General features: G+C 54.3%; 4 protein-coding genes across 5 annotated transcripts in view; 1 reads left to right on the forward strand and 3 right to left on the reverse strand.

The window, feature by feature from the left end:
- The window catches only part of LOC310885818 (uncharacterized protein), a 48,528-nt gene extending 44,186 nt beyond the window's left edge, over positions 1-4,342 (reverse strand). The window contains exon 1 of the mRNA XM_083809625.1: positions 2,575-4,342. Within this exon, the coding sequence (XP_083665751.1) occupies positions 2,777-4,162 (1,386 nt within the window). The 5' untranslated portion in view covers positions 4,163-4,342 and the 3' untranslated portion in view covers positions 2,575-2,776. The remainder of the gene's footprint in view (positions 1-2,574) is intronic.
- Positions 1-15,999, reverse strand: part of LOC310885820 (M1-specific T cell receptor alpha chain-like) — a 373,370-nt gene that overhangs the window by 275,163 nt on the left and 82,208 nt on the right. The window contains exons 1-2 of one of the 2 annotated variants that reach the window (XM_083809630.1): positions 14,553-14,636; positions 13,365-13,645 (exon numbers count right to left, since the gene is read on the reverse strand). The exons of the other annotated variant lie outside the window; for it this stretch is intronic. Coding sequence (XP_083665756.1) covers positions 13,365-13,645; positions 14,553-14,601 — 330 coding nt within the window. The 5' untranslated portion in view covers positions 14,602-14,636. Of the gene's footprint in view, positions 1-13,364; positions 13,646-14,552; positions 14,637-15,999 lie in introns of those variants that run through there. 2 annotated transcript variants of the gene reach the window in all.
- Positions 1-15,999, reverse strand: part of LOC310885518 (uncharacterized protein) — a gene marked incomplete at its 5' end in the record, with an annotated part of 44,430 nt that overhangs the window by 17,725 nt on the left and 10,706 nt on the right. The gene's annotated exons all lie outside the window — the stretch shown is intronic.
- On the forward strand, positions 7,671-8,598 carry LOC310885588 (feather keratin Cos2-3-like; the record flags this gene model as incomplete). The annotated part of the gene is made up of 2 exons (XM_083809108.1): positions 7,671-7,896; positions 8,272-8,598. The coding sequence occupies exons 1-2, from the start codon at positions 7,798-7,800 to the stop codon at positions 8,596-8,598; spliced, it is 426 nt and encodes a 141-aa protein (XP_083665234.1). The 5' UTR covers positions 7,671-7,797.

Genomic DNA, 15,999 nt, shown 5'->3' on the forward strand with positions numbered 1-15,999 from the left:
GGGAGTTCTCCACGGAGAGCACAGAGGAGATCCTCCCAGAATGCACATGAGGCTTGGACTTGCTCACCTGCAGCAAGAACTGAGGGGACTGGGTCGGGCGCTGCTGATACCAGAAGATGTAGAAAGTAGAGCTGCTGGTGGAGAAATTGCAGTGCAGAGTTGCATTGTGTCCCACCTGGATGGTGGTTTCTTGTGCAAACTGCAGCACAGAGTCCTTCTGTGCATGACCTGCAAAGCCAGAACAGCATTTCAGCACTGCTTGAAGGTGTGTCTGTTCTCCCCCTCTCTCTCCTGTGTCTCTCATTTCACCAACTTGCTCACTGTCTCCTCTCTCCATCTCCCTTTTCACGGGTTGTAAAATGCTGAGCTAAGTACACATGCACTCTTCTTTCTGCAGATGCTGTTTAATTCCCACACCCAAGTCTGTCAGCTTACCGACTTTTTAGCAGTACCTCACCAGGCTTTGAGTCCATACATACCTATCAACAATGCATGTAAGAATGCTAGGCATCTGCAAAGGAAAAATGCAGATGCTCATTCATCCCTGTACACTCGTTGCCCCTGACATCTTTCAGACCATCTCCTGTACTGGTCTGCAGCCCCTGCTCTCCCTACAGAAAACACTTGCAGTTCTTCCAGGGAGGCAGGACTCCAATTTCCCCCCTCCGGAAACGATGGGATGCCATCTTGTCCCTAGCTTGCCCTCCTGAAAGTCACATCTCACCGAAGTCTGACAGTGCCATCAAGGCTGCCAGAAAAAGCAGGACCATGTCACGCTCTCGCCTTCACAGGGTGCCCACGGAGTGCCCGGAAAGAGGGAGCTCAAGCTTGCGAGTTCACTTCCCCCTCTGCCAGCTCAAAGCAGCCTCTGAACCTCAGCACAGAGGGCGGAGCAAAGCTCTCCCCCTGCTGCTCCTTGGGGCACACCTCTGCCACAGCAAGGCTCTCAAGAGAGGGATGGGCCAGTGGTTAAAGCAGTCAGAAAGGAATCCAGCCAATCTTTGCTGTGACCCAGGTTCCCCATTGCCAGTCACAGGTTTTCCAGCACCGCGAGCTTCACACTTGTGCCGTTAGCTCACAGCTGCAGGCCTGTGAAGGCCAGGACATTTCACTTGGTCAGCGGTAAGGCAAAAGGACACCAACATGGCCACTGTGTGCTTCCCTCTTTTTGCCCCTTCTGGCAGGTGGGCAGCCCCAGCAAGGGGCAAGTGTCCCCAGTGGTTTCCCGCTGCCATCCTGAACCCAGCCAGACAGAGGCCTGCACCCAGCTCTGCTGTCAATGGAGATGGGATTGCCTCCCCCCCCTCCACCCAACCCCCTCAGGAGAGGTACACTCTCCCTCTGGCAGGGAAGGACGCCCCACCACAGCCCTCTGCTCAGCAGTCAGCACCTCTGCACACACAGACAGGAGTGAATCCTGCTCCAAGGGCAGACCTTCAACGGCGCTGACTAGTGCAGCAAACTCCTCAACGCCTCAGTCCTTTGGCAAGATCCAAGGTTCCAAAAGGTGTCACTAGAGGCAGTGTCCAGCACAGACATTTGTGGCATTGCCAGGACGTCATCTCAGCGCCAGAGGTGCTGGATTTGGGCTTGGGACAAAGCCTGTACAACAAGCTCCTGAAACGAGACCACTGCAGAAAACAGAGGAAACCCAACGTGGCTGTTCCGATGCTCCCTCGGGCCCGTGCTGTTTAACTCCGGGCCCTGCAAGGGGACTTCCAAGCACCGGCAGCGCCCCCACGTGGCTCCGGCTGTGGCTGTGCCCCCGCCTCGCCCCCGCCCCACCTGCCCGGCCCCACGCACTGCGGGGCACCCCCTGACCCCCCCAGCTCCGCAGGCCGTTGGCTGCCTTTGCTGCAAGGGCGCGCTGCTGGCTCGTGTGTGGCTGGGTGCCTCCTGCACCCAAAACCCTTTCCTGAGGCTCTGCTTCCTCGGCAGCCAGCCCCCACCCCGCATTACTCTGGGGGTGCTTCCTGCCCAAGAGGAAAATCCTTTTCTTTGCTCCTTTGCACCATCCTGAGGCTCTGGTCAGCCCCCCTCTCCAGCCTTCCTGCATTCTCCGAAGCCCCCTTGTGACCTACGCTGTCACCACCTGTGTGCCCCGGTTGGGGACCATGCACAAACTGGTCAGGGCCCTGGGAAGGCCTCCCAGGAACTATGAACATGGTGTTTGATCGTCAGCCATGCTGAAGCACTCCAAATGCTCAACATCTATCTGGCGCAAGCGGGGGATCCGTTTACTCTTGGCACTGTGTGATCCCTTTGCTGTGAAATCCCACACAGGGAGGAGCGACAGCTGCCCCTGTGCCGTCAGGAGAACCAGCCTGACGTGGGCTGGATGGGAATCTGTCCCCTCTGCGATGCATTTCTGAGACAATGCTGGCAGGCCTTTATAGACAGGTGTGAGGAGATGGGCCTGGCTCCGGCACTGACTCCCAGGAGGACCTGGCAGTGTCCAGGGGTGGAAATCCCTCACTGACAGGCACTATCAGGAGCCTCACAGCAGTCTGCTTCTCCTATACATCCCAAGGTGGTCGATGGACAGCCACGCTGAGGCACTCCAAACACTGTTACCTTGAATTAAACCAGGAACCCAAACTGTCCTGATACGGTCCTTGTTGGGGCCTGAAGTTGGCAGTACCAGAGGGTGATTGTTGCAGCGTGAGGAAAAGGAGGGCTCAGGAGAAAGGAACTGTGTTTCAGTGCCTCTTCCCTGGACACATCTCTGCCAGGCTGGTGCCATCTCCGTTCAGCTACACCCAGGCTCCAGACGCTTTCAGCAGAACTGGAGTGCCTTGGAGGGGCCGGGCTGGCGGGGGAACCCCCGGGGCTGCGGGGCGAGGTGGTCCCGGCGGGCGGAGCGGCAGCGCCCCCTGGGGGCTGTGCCCCTGCCTCGCCCCCGCCACACACGCCCGGCCCCGCCCGCCACGGTTCCTGCCCGGCCGCAGCCCCGGCTCCTCTCCCCGTGGCTCTCAGGGCGCAGTAATACACCGCCGCGTCCCGAAGCCGGGGCTGGGCGAGCCACAGGGCGCTGGACCGGCGGTCTGCTGCCACCCACAGCCACCCCTCCGGGTCTGACACTGGTCTGGAGTCTTTGCGACTGCTCACGAGGAATGCGGGGCCTCGGCCCGGGAGATGATGGTACCAGTGGATGAAGTCGCTGGTTTGGATGTTGGGGTGTGAGCAGGTGATGTTGATGCCGGTGCCATCCCTGGTCTGTGCCCACGGCTCCTGCTGCACCTGGGCTCTGCCTGTAGCCACTGCCAGGAAGAAAAGGAGGAGAAAACTCAGAAAAGGGCTTTGCTACCACCAAAATATCATGCAAGGGGAGAGGAGAGAAGAAAACGGTTGACAGCTGATGGGGGCATTTTCTCAGAAGAAAGCACACAAAGGCATTTCTCCGGGAATGGTTATTTGGGGACCAGGTCGGAGCAGGGCTGTTTGGAAGGAGGGTCCGAGCCGAGCCAGGAGGAGAAGGGAAGCAGGCAGGAACGAGTGGGGGTGTGCCGAAAGGAGAGGAGGAAGGCAGGGAGCAAGGCAAGGTGGGAGGGAACGGCCGGCTGAGCTCGCTGGAGGCAGACGGGACGGCTGCAGAGGGAGGACAGAGGGGAGCGAGGTCCGTGAGAAGCCGGCGGGCCAGCAGCGAGGGCAGCCCCGGCCCCCCGCAGCCCCCGTCCCGGCCCCGCCGCCGGCAGCCCCGCGCACCCAGGAGCACCGCGGCCAGCCCCGCCAGCCCTGCGGCCCGGCCCTGCCGCATCCCGCCGCTCCGCCGCCCGCGCCGCGCTGCCCCCGCCAGCCCCGGCTCTGCTCCGCCCGCGGCGCCTCCTCCCCGCCGCCGCCGCCCGGCGCCGCCAGCTCCGCCCCGGGGCCGCTCGGGGGCTGGCCCGGGCTGCGAGTGCTGGGCGCCTGGGGGCGGGCAGGGCTTGGGCTGCTGCCAGCGGGGCTCTGCCCGTCCTGCAGCCCAGCCCGGGACGCGGAGGCGAGTGCGGGGAAAGGCTGAGGCAGCTCCTTCGGCACGGGAGAGGAGAGGGGATAGGAGAGGGAGTGGGAGACTTGGTGCATGGAGCAGGACATCACAGCCCTGGGGAAGATGGACACCACTTTGTTGAGGGAGACATTGGCAATGGATTGGGTTTAGAGGAGGGAATGTAGCCCCCGGCATGATACAAGTGCAGCCAAGGGAGAGTGAGCAGACAGTGTCTTGTGTCTCCTCACATGTCTACATTCAGAGGGAGACCAGGAGCACCCTGCAGGAGCTCAAGGAGGACAGGAAAACTGGTGGTGCTGTTGTAGTCAAGCAGCACAGCAGTCCAGAAGCTCTCTGCAGAAGCCAGCTGCATGAGAGATAGCGAATCCCAGAAGAAGCTGTGATTGTGTAGGGCCAGAGCAGGGCAAACGAAGGGTGAGCGCCACTTGTGCCAAGTAAGGGAGCAAGAGCTCAGACCACAGGCCTCCCACCAGACTGGAGTACTGCAGTGGGTGGTAGATGCACACAGCTTGGTCATAGGCCATGAGTGAGAAGAGGACATCCCTGTTTAGGCCCACTAGTGGAGGCAGAGGAGCCAGAGCACACAGCTGGAAAAGTAAATTGTCCTATCTGCAGAGAAGGCATCTAAAAGCATAACAGGCATCCTGACCAAGACGTGGCACATGTCAGTGAATGGGAGGTTTCCAAAGATAAACTACAGGGAAGGATGCAAGGGCTGGTTGGGCTCCACCATCACGAGTGTATTCCCAGTCTGGATCAAGAGGTAGATGGCTGAGTCCAGAATGAAGAGCAGTAGCTCTCAGGTCTCAGCCAAACCCAGCAGCAACAAAAGAAACCACTCTGTAGACCTTCCCCTCACCCCTGTGGGAAGATACCAGGGGCAGGAGGAAGGAGGAGATGGAGTTGCTGCTCAGGATTCAGGGTCTTCCACCACTCGATATCTTCTGAGGAAAAACACAGCAGGGCCTCAGCAAGCCAGGATGTTCCTTCAGAGACAGGAGAAAGTGAGATCAGAACCTTGAAGTTCAGGAGAGCAGAATTTTCTTTCTTTGCTGTGTGCACACGTACCTGTCTGTGTGTGCCCAAATATACTCCAGTATGCATCCAGGAGTGTCTGTGAGTGCATCCATGAGTTCATGCATCTTTTTACATGAGCAGCAGTGTGCATGAGTGCTGTTCCCTCCACCCACTTTTGATGTCATGAATGATATCGATATGTGATCAAGGGTCACATTGGGAATTAACAGGAAAAGTGATCTGTCAACAGCATCCCTCCAAGGCTGAGATGTGGTGACTGTGCATGTTGCCCCATGCTTCCTGAGCAGTCCGAACGAGAGGTCATCTGAGAAACCCTCCAGAGGATCACAGGCTGCACCTCCAGCACGCACGTAGTCCAACCCTGTTTTCAGAGCGGGTCTCATCAGATCAGGTTGCTCAGGATCAAGTCCAGGCAAAGTCTGAACTCTTCCAAGGATGGAGCTCCCCTAGCATCTCTTTGGCAATCTGCTTCAGGCCTTGACCGCCTTCAGGGTAAATAGGACCCATGTTCCTCTGGTTCAATGCCACTTCTGCCCAAGGTTTCAGCCCCTGCATGACTCAGCTCCAGGCCCATGAGTCACAGAAGTATGTGTGGCATTGGTTTCCCCATGGGGGACCCCTGTCCCACCCCAGACACCACTGACACCGCACCAGCAGCAGATCTACGTAGGGCTGGGCCTGCTCGAAGAGGGCAGGATTTCTCAGCCTGTCTCCCTGTACATAAAGCTAACACCATCCTTTTGAACTCTCTAGCCATGGGGAGTGCAGCTGTGTCCTGGCCTGGAGAAGCAGGGAGGGGTGACTGGCACCACGCTCTTACACTCTGAATCTTGTGTTACAGAATTAAAATAAGGATCCAAACTGTTGTGGGCCCATTCTTGTTGGGGACTGAAATTGGCAGTGAACTTCCTAGGGTCGGGAGGCAGTGGGCTACAGATACAGAAGGCCGCATTTCATCATGTGTGCTGTGGGCACTTCTGGGCTGGGTTTGTTCTGTGATTGTTCAGCTGTTCTCAGGTTCCTTCTTGCCCTGGCTGCTCTCTGGAGCTCATGGACAGAGCAGTGGAGAATGCCCTGAGGTGACCAGCCCATTTTCTTGTGAGGGGGGCCACACAGTTCTCACAAACACACACCTTCTCTTGCACACCTGCGTGGAATCATGGAAAACTGCACCCACAGACACTTGCACAAATCCAGCACACAGGCTGTCGTAGTTTCACACTGATGGCCAACTAAACTCCACCACACAGCTCTCTCACACCCGCTGCTGAAAGGAAGATGTGGGGAGAGAATGTGATTTAAGCTAAAGGGCTTAAAAGTTGAGGTAGGGATAATATAATTAAAGGGGAAAAAAAAAAAAAAGGAAAGAAATAAAAGAAGAAAAATAAAAAATGAGCAAAGGCCATTTGGAAACAAATTGAGAAATATTTATTCTCCACTTCCCATCAGCAGGTAATGTTTGTCCATGTGTTTGGAAGCACAGACTCAATATGCCCACCCCTGGTTTTCCTTCCCCTTTCACATCATTACTGCTGAGTGTTCGAGTACGGAATATCCCTTTGGTTGATTTAGGTCAGCTGCCCTGGTGACGTCCCCTCCCCACCTCTTGCCCACCCCCTACCTCCTGGCTTCGGCGGGCTTGGAGAGAGTCCTGATGCTGTGCCAGCACTGCTCCACTATAGCCCCAACGCTGGTGTGATGGCAATGCTGTTCTAGCTCCAAGCGCAGAGCACAGCATTCTAGGGGCTGCTGTGGGGAATGTTAACTCTGTCCCAGGCAGCCCCAGTACAGGCAAGTGCCCACAAGAGAGGAACATGTGCATGAACGTGACACAGTGTGCAGCAAAGATTCTGGACAGCATTTGGGCAAAGTACATGCTGTGACCTCGTAGGGAGGGGAGGTGGACTGGGAGCCTTGCAGAAGACACTGGAGCCAGGGCTTCTTGACAAGACAACGTCAGCTTTCTTGGGCCTTGCGCTTAAGGCCTGAGAATCCCATTTGTTAGCCTGAGTAGCAGTGGTAAGGGAAAGTGCTGGAGTGCCCCTACTGATCACTGGTGGGTGTCATGACAGAAATAAGCTTGCATCATTTAAGGAGGAGGTGTATGATTTTATTTATTTTTTAAAACAATAAATGAAAGGCATGAAGTTATGGGAGTGAAGAAGGAATTCTCTATGGACAGGATCTGCACTGTGTGTCTTGGGAAAACCCAGCCGGCTCTGTCCGATGCTGGTAGAAGGCAGGGTCACCTGCACATGAAAGGTTTACTTTCTGTCTACATTCATGTTCTTATTCCTTCTAACTAAAACAGACAAGGTCCTGTTGGGCCTTTCTTTTGGGATCCAGAAAGAGCCCTGCACAACCTCTCACCCCATACAGATATCCCTGGGTCAGAGGAGGAGGAGGCAAAACAGGCCATCAGGTTTTCCCTGAGGGCAGTGTCAGGAAGGGTAGGGTCACAGGGAGGAGCTGGGTCACCTGTAGGCAAAAGGGCCCCAAAGAGCCCCTAGGGAGTCACCCACACTGACCTCATTTGCCTTTCCTGGACTCTTCCAGCACGTGAGCTGAGTCTTCTGCCCACACCGACGTGTGTTGCCTGGAAATACTTGGGCCTCCCTACCAGCCACTCAGAAGTTGCCTTCTCTGGGGAAAGGGCATAAAGCAGGAAATGAAAAGCAGCATCACAGGAAGGCAACACACATCCCGTATCATTAGGTGGGATGTTTTGCATGCACGAGTAGCTTGTCAGAAAACAGTCCCTGCTTCAAGGGATGCCTCTGGACATGGGGCAGCTAAGGCCCAGTATAAAAGCCAGCCCAGGTCTGTGCTCTCTCATCCACTTCTCTGGCCTACTTCTCCTTGGGAACAAGGTGAGTGTGAAGCCCCTTCTTGTCCCCCTCACTCTCGCATGGGAGGACTCAGTTCCATGGACCTTTCAGCTGCTATCAGCTGTGTTCCATGCCAAATCTTGGGGCTGCTGGTTGTGGGAGAGTCAAGGGGTAGAAGGTTTGTCATGGAGGAAGACTGGGCCTTTAGTATGATGGCTCCTGGGCTGGAGCCTAGAGTGTAGCCAGGCTCTGGTGGTTCTTTTTGGGCTCTGGCAGGATGAGGCCAAGAAGCCCTGGCACATCCCTGCACAGCCTCCAGCTCACAGCACTGCCTGTGCCTTGGTTCCCTCAGGGTGTGGTGACAGGCTTTTCCTCATGCATGCCCATGTTCTGCTTCCTCCCTGCCCTCTCTCCCAGGTGCACCTCCTGCCCCCAGACATGTCCTGCTACGACCAGTGCCGGCCGTGCCAGCCCTGCGGCCCGACCCCGCTGGCCAGCAGCTGCAATGAGCCCTGCGTCAGGCAGTGCCAGAACTCCACCATCGTCATTGAGCCCTCTCCTGTGGTGGTGACCCTGCCCGGCCCCATCCTCAGCTCCTTCCCGCAGAACACCGTTGTGGGATCCTCCACCTCTGCTGCTGTTGGCAGCATCCTCAGCTGTGACGGAGTCCCCATCAACTCTGGATGCTGTGACCTCTCCTGTATTACCAGCCGCTACTGTGGCAGCAGGTGCCGCCCCTGCTAAAGATGCCAGAGAGTGCCCCAGACCAGGACCCCAGGAACTCAGAACATGCTGCTGGACAAAAATGGACAGAAGAACAGACTTCGTGCCGCTGTTTTAAGAGGACCTGACCATCTCTGGTTTGTCCTGTAAAGACAGACAGGAAGGGGCCAACCTGGATTCTGTCACAACGTGGCCGATGTATATCTATCCTGTTTTCCACACACTCTTGTTCTTTCTTTTCTTTCTTGCCCTCTGCTTTCCGTAAGGCCCCCAGAAACCAGCCTGGAGTGACCTGCTAGACCCTCTCCACTTGTGGGCCAGGTAGATTGATGCTCTGTTGCAAGTCTGCCATTGGAAAAGCCGAACAGATTTTTGTCTGCTCCTGCTGTGCTACGATCTTGGGGCCTCCTCTTAGAGTCACCTCATTTCCCCCTGAGACTTGATAAACATTTGCAGCAACCCTGAGTGTGTCCCTGTGTGGTCTTTTCCCCTGAATACAGATGGCCAAGGGAGAAAACAGTTCCTTAGTGGGAATTGGTTGAGGGCACTGCCTTATGCCTCTAGGCACTGGAATGCAGGACATACTGCAGCAATTCATCTTTCAGGCACTGTCTGTTGAAGCTGAGGAAGACATCCCTAGTTCTTCCACAGCCAATGGACACCAGTCCTTGACTTGTGACTTGTGACGTCTCCGCCTAGACAAGTGCTGTTGACATTGGAGGCCCCAGCTCTTGGGGAAGAGTGTTCCTCTTGCTTTGGGTGGAGCTGTGCTGGGGATGGAGGCTCAGACAAAGATGATCCCGAAGGATTTCAGAAACTGGGAATGGTTAATTGTCTTGGGGAAGACCCTCTATCTCTACTCCACTTTCACCTTTCCTCCACCACCTGGTCATGGGCATCATGTCTGGGCATGGAGAGCAGGTAGAGCTTCCCTGTGCATCCCCATCACCCTTCAACACAGCATCTGGCATGGCCCAGCTGTTGCCAAGATGTGTAGGGCTGAGGGGATCCACAAGTTCGTACTGCCTGATGTGACTACCAGTCACATCAGGTCACACACTGGAGCCCCCAGTCCCTGTGAACCCAACTCTTTTTATGAAGGCAGGGCAAGGACAGGGACTGAAGCCCAAACATGCCCTCATGGCTGCTCGGTCTTGCTTTCTTTTCCCCAAGCATGGATCAGCTTTCATCAGGCCCTGGAACTCAGAGGCCCCATAGGTGGCACAACCCCACCATGCTCCAGAAAAGACATTCTGTGGGTGCAGATATCCCAGTGTCCGCTGAGACATAGCAGTGAGAATGGGACCTGAGTGTGCACTCAGCAGGATCTGTGTATGGGCCCTGAATGGCACAGGGCATGCACTGGCCCAACCACAGGGCACACACTGGGGGATCTTCTCTCAGGCACCAAGCTCCTCTGTCATTCCCAGAGCCGTGAGGATGAAGTGGCCCTTGTGCTCCAGGCAGCACCACTGCTCCCCAAAACCAGGCCAGGGCCTTCCCACATCTGCACACACCTCAGGGCTCTGTGGTGTGGGGGTACTTTGCTTTCACACAGACTGTACATGCTGCCAGTGCCACGGGACCAAGATGGAGGATGGGGCTATTGCTCCATGGTGTGAGGATGGGGGGACCTCTCCACAGGCCAGGTTCTTTGGGAGGCAGTGCTGGCTCAAGTGGCAGCACAAGGGCAACAAGCATCAGAACCAAGACCACCAAAGCCCAGGATAACCTCGGCACCCAGCTCTGTACTGACCCCTCACCCGGGGCCTCTGCACAAGCTCAGGCCTAGCATAGCCCTGCCCCAGCTCTGCTGCATGTGTGCCTGTGCCTGGCCTCGCCTAATCTTTTCAGCCTGGCCTGGCCAGCCTCCTAGATGGTGCAGGTCCATCACTGGATGGAGCCTTTAGCCAGGCCTCTCTGGGGTCTGGCCTTAGCCTGCGCCCCAGCCCCAGCTCTCACCCGGGGACCGAGACCTTCTACACATAACACATCTATTGCCAGGGTTAGAGCAATAATCAATAGGTGCTCCTGAGTCAGAATTGTCTCCTGGCTAACACTGAAGTCTGAGACGGAGGAGCACACTCACAATTTGGAGATTCACTTTTGTCTTGGAAACGACAAAATCCTTCTAGAGAACAGGTCAACTTGTTGATTCCATCTTTCCTATTCCCAGCCTGCAGCATAAGTTACCTGAGGAGAACAAGAACAACATTTTAAAAAGACATTGTCCACATAGCTTCTCGTTGTCTCTGAAAACCATAGAATAACAGAACTCTAGGATATCCTAAGTTAGAACAGACAAACAAGGATCATCAAGTCCATCTCCTCTAGCTTCACGCAGGATTACCTGCAAATGATACCACAGGTCTGAGAGTGTTGTCTGAATTCTTCTTGACTCCAGGCAGGCTTGTTGCTGTGACCACTTCCATGGGGAGCCTTTTTGAGTGCCTTAACTCACTTGCCATTCACTGCTTGGTAAAGAATATATATATTGACAGAAACGTCCTCAGAGAATGGGAACTGTGATGGGGTGGGAGGCACAAGCAGGAAATGTCTTGTGGTGAGTGAAAGACAAGGGAAAAGGGAACGTGTTTGGATACAGTCAAGGATCTTGCTCAGCATTATAGCCCCACAGGCCAGGCTCAGAAGGGGCCCAGCACCAGAGCAGAAACGGACACTGGTGTTCCTGGTACCCCCTCCGCACCCATGCTCCTAAGGTGAGCAGGAAGCAAAGTTTCTTTCAGGGGCTGGTCACTCCCCACAGTGACAAAGGGGGGCCATTCCCCATAGCCTTCAGAGAGATGAGGAGAAGGTAATGACAAAGAGGATGATGTGCCAGCCGGGATGGTCTGTTAAGCTCAGAAGAATGAATTCAGCCCCAAAGGTCCTGTTCTCCTTTGCCATGGCTCTAAGGTTTCAGAAGGGGATGATGTCAGACTGAGGTTTCATGTTGTAATAAGAGCAGCAGAAAACATCAACAAAAAGTCTTTTACTTGCCTCTCATGGCCTCTCTTGATCTCTCATTTTCCCTCCATCTGCCCTCTCTCCCTTACACTCTACTTCCGTAGAGACAGCCATACAAACAGCTGTCCATCCTTCTCCAGGCATCCACCCACCCACTCTTCACTTCATGACCCTCCTGGAAGTGAGCTACAAATTACAGTCTTTCATTAGAAATATTAATGTTTTATTTTTTTTATTTCATCTTTGAAAAGAAATTTTAATATTTTTTTTTTCATTGCTAGTGGAAGATTTCTTTGTGTCCCACAGTGCAGTTTACATTCAATAATTTTCTGCGTAAAAGAAGCTACCAAATCATAGAAGTTTAAGCCAGACAACAGAAATACTGCTATACACTATCATCAGTATCAACCCAGTGATTTTTTTTTCAATCAAAGTGAAGAGAAATTAATCTTCAGAATATTGCAAAAGAAACAAGAAATAAATGAAATTTTAGAAGTATTTTTATTCTCTACATTTCCCAGTTCAGCTTTTTCTGAACAGGTTCACGGAAAGCTCAGAAGAAGATGATGAGAAAGAAGTTTTAAATGTTTTCCTTAGTGGAACATTTTTATTCCAATATTAATTGCATCATTCCGATTCTCATCCTGGAATTTAACAGCTGTTTGATCAGCCCCAGCCATGTTCCCAGGCAAGAACAGGAGGGAAGGCATTGTTCCTGCAGAGGTGTTCAATGTCTCCAGAGAATCCTTGGGGCAATGATCCCGGGGGTAGATCAGACCCCTGCTGAGACAAGGCTGAGGCTGGTGCTGCCTTCCCCGAGAGCACAGAGGAAAGAGGGCCCATGGCTGCCCCCTGCTGGGAGCTGCCTCGGCCAAGCTTTTCTTTCTCCGGGTTGCTTCAATTCTTGCTCTTGCAAGCAGACAAAAGAGTTTCCTCAAGTCTGAGGACATCAAAACACCACATTCAGCATGCTTTGTGAGACAGAGGAAGCTTCATCAGCACAGCCTCGTTTCTCCTGCCTGGTCTCGGCATTTGCAGCCTACAGGACACCCAGCTTGTCCCAGACATGCAATCCCCCACTGCCGCAGGAGCTGGTCATTATGACACTGCTCCCTGTGCAGGGGCTGAGGATGATCACACATGCCTCCAGCTCCCCTGAGGAGACATCAACGAACTCAGTGGGCTGTAGGTCTTCATTTATCTCTTGCTCTGATTGCTTACTGTGATGAACATGGAGAGCTCTTGGGCCTTTGGCACTAAGGGCTGCTCTATTTGTTCTGTCCCTTAGGCACAGGCTTTGGACATGAACTGGCTGAAGGTCTGGAGAAAACCTGGTGGCTGGGATGCAAATCCAGTTTATTGACTGACTCATTGAAGAGAGAGAAGAACCCTGCAAATCTCTGTCAGAACTACTTCTAGGGGTCTCTGGGCTGGGCTGGCCAGGGCTCAAAGCAAGCTGCTTTATCATGGGCTGGCAGGAATTTACTCACCCTGGGGCTGAGGGGCTGAGAGCCAGCCCCTAGGGGAGTCTCATTTCCCAGCAGACTCTGCCCTATTCTGTCAGACCGGGAAGAGAGGAAAGTAGAGCCCTGCGGTCCAGGTCAGCCAGTCGGGGTCAGCCCTCTCTGCTCAGCCACAGACACCAGCCCGTTTGAGAAAGAGAATATGGCTGTCAGCTCTTGGAGTGAACAGGGGAAGCAGCGCAGCCAGGGGAGAGCTGAGGGCCCCATCCCAGAGCTCCGCCTTGCACACACACATCCCCTCCCCATCCGGGGTTGTTGCTCAGCCAGGGCAGCTCCCTGCACCAGGGTGTCACTCACAGCACAGAGGTACAAGGCGCTGTCAGAGAGCTCAACTCCCTTCAGCCGCAGAACACTGTATTTCCCATCAGTGTTCAGCTCCGTGGTGAAACGGTCTTTCTGCTTGGTGCCCTTTCCTGCTTGATAGGAAATCAGCTGAGGGGATTGTCCCTTCTTCTGCTGGTACCAGAGCAAGCCATTAAAGTAGGAGGTCTCGTATGTGCAATTGGTCTGGAAGGTGTTTCCCTGCTCCACGGTGACTTGTCCTTCTTCCTGGGTGACGGACACCTGCCCCATGGTTTCTGGAAGAAAGAGAAGGTCAGCAGCTCTGTGAGGAAATCTCCAGGCAGCCAAACAGGAGTGAATTGAGACCTGTGGGAGATAAGTCTCCCTGTCCTTTACTGGGCTGGAAGGTCCTGAGGCCGGGGCACAGCAGGGTGTTTTGGGGGCAGAGCTAAGAGCTCCCTGGCCAGAGCGGACCCTGAGGAGAGCTGTGCTGTGTGCCTGCTCCTCCTGCCTGCTCTCCTTCTGCCCAGAGGACCAGGGCACAGCCTGTCATGCCTGGCTTTGTGTGCTGGGTCCAGCATCCTCCAGCAGGTTGAGGCACCCGTGCAGCTACTGGGAAAAGGTTCAACCTGCTTCCTCATCCCTCTCATCTCAGGGGCCTCCAAGGCCAATCAGTACACACAAAGCTGAGGTGAGTGGTGGCAGGAGGGAGCCCTGGCTGTGGAGACAAGCAGGAGGACATTGGAGGCCATGGCAGGAACACATCAGGCAGAACACATCAGGCAGAAGACAGACTGGACACCCTGGTAATATCCATGGGAGGAGAGCTTTCATGTCCCTGTATCCACTTGGACACAATCCGGCTGTTTCTGTAGGAAAGGGAGAAATGAGGGACTGCGGAGACTGATGAAATCTTCTCTGGTGACAGTAGGTGGACCAGAAGAGAGAGGCAGAAATAAAAGGACAGAAAGTACAAGAAAAAAAAAAAAGGAGACGCGCCTCAGGTCTATCCTCTGCATTTTCTTCTCATTTTGAAGAATAACAGCATCTTGAAGGAACCAGTCCAAGAAGCAGAAACGGGAGCCAACATTTACCAACATTTTCCCTGTGATTCAAGAGTTGGTCCCCACATAAACATGGTAAGGCTGATGAGGGCTTCCTGGGGAAAGAAGATTTATGTCTTGATTAAAAGCCAGCACTTACCCAGCAGTTGCCCCAGGAAGGCAGTGAGGACGAGATACCCGCGGTGCATGCTGAGAGCGACCCTCCTGTTTGCTGAGGGAGAGAGAGTCAGAAAAGCACCTCCCAGCCCCGAGAGAACAGAGCTGCCGGAAATGACTCTGCTGGGGGAACAAGGGGAGATTCAGTGACGAGAAATGTTCTGGTCTGACTGTGCCCAAAATGCTCCCTGGGGTTTCTCCCTCCTCCAGCAGGAGCAACCATTGAGGATTGTCACAGTCAGGGGTCCTGGGAACTCTGGGGGCCACATCAGGGGAAGGGGCTGCTGTCGTCTCCTCTCCCAGAGGGGTCCTTGCCTCCTCAGCTACAACTGCCTTCTCTTCTGCACACGCACTGTTTGGCCATGGCTGATGTCAGGGCAGTCTTTGCCACTGAGCTTGTTCTTTTTACCCTGGGGTCCTCTGCTCCATGAGGATGTTCCTATTTCCTGTGTGAGGAGAAGACACCTCGATTTCTCTCCCACATCCCCAGAAAGAAGTGAGGAACCATGCTACGCAGCAGCCCAGGGTTTCTGGCTGTGTCCTGTTCTGGTGGGATAACGTAGCATTTGCAAGAGGAACGGGGCTCCAGTGGGGTATGGGATGCGAAAAGCCCAGAGGGGACAAGGACAACCTGTTCCATAGGCTAAAGGGTGGGGAGTCATCAGGGAAAAGCATGTGGGTTCAGTGGGTCACGTGCACTCACACTGATGGGCCACAGCGGGCACCCACCCACGGCCACATCCCTGGCAGTCTCTGCTTCCCTGATGCTTGGGCCCCCTCTATCACCACCCCTAACACCTTGTCTGGCTTGGCAGCACCTGGCTAGTTGTGTTGTCTTCCCCCATACCTCCCTCAGCACACCTCAAATGTAGAGCTCTCAGACACCCAAAGGAATGACACTCCAAGCCCTGCAGACCCCAACTGTTCCTTTTATACCCCCCAGGCAGTGTGAACTTTCTCCCTCTCTCCAAAAAAATTTACCGCACAAAGCAGTAAATCCACTTCACTGTGTTGTTGTGTCTCCTCCCACCTTCATCTGCACCTCCAGCCTCCTTGGTGGAGGGTAGCGTGAGAAGCTGAAAAGTCCTCGACTTCGTCTAAGCACTGTTCTGCAACAGCCAAAACATCTGTATCTTTGGCTGATAATTCCCTTTTCAACCTTCTGTTTTCTTCCTCTAAACTTCCAGCCCATTCCTTCTCAATTTTCCACGTTGCAGCTAACAACCAGCACACTCCTTCCTTCCTTTTGTCTTTCCTTACCATACACGCATCCTTCCATTTATTAAATTCATTCCCTGAGGCATTTGGATTGTGGTGTATTGACCTTAGCCACTCCTGCTTTGCATCTTGCCATCCATTTCCAAGAAAACCCTTCCACAGTGTGGCCCATTTATCAAGGGAACCATTCCTTATTCTAACACAAGGATCCT

This window comes from Anser anser (genome assembly GCF_964211835.1).
Source record: "Anser anser genome assembly, chromosome: 23".
Taxonomy (NCBI): domain Eukaryota; kingdom Metazoa; phylum Chordata; class Aves; order Anseriformes; family Anatidae; genus Anser; species Anser anser.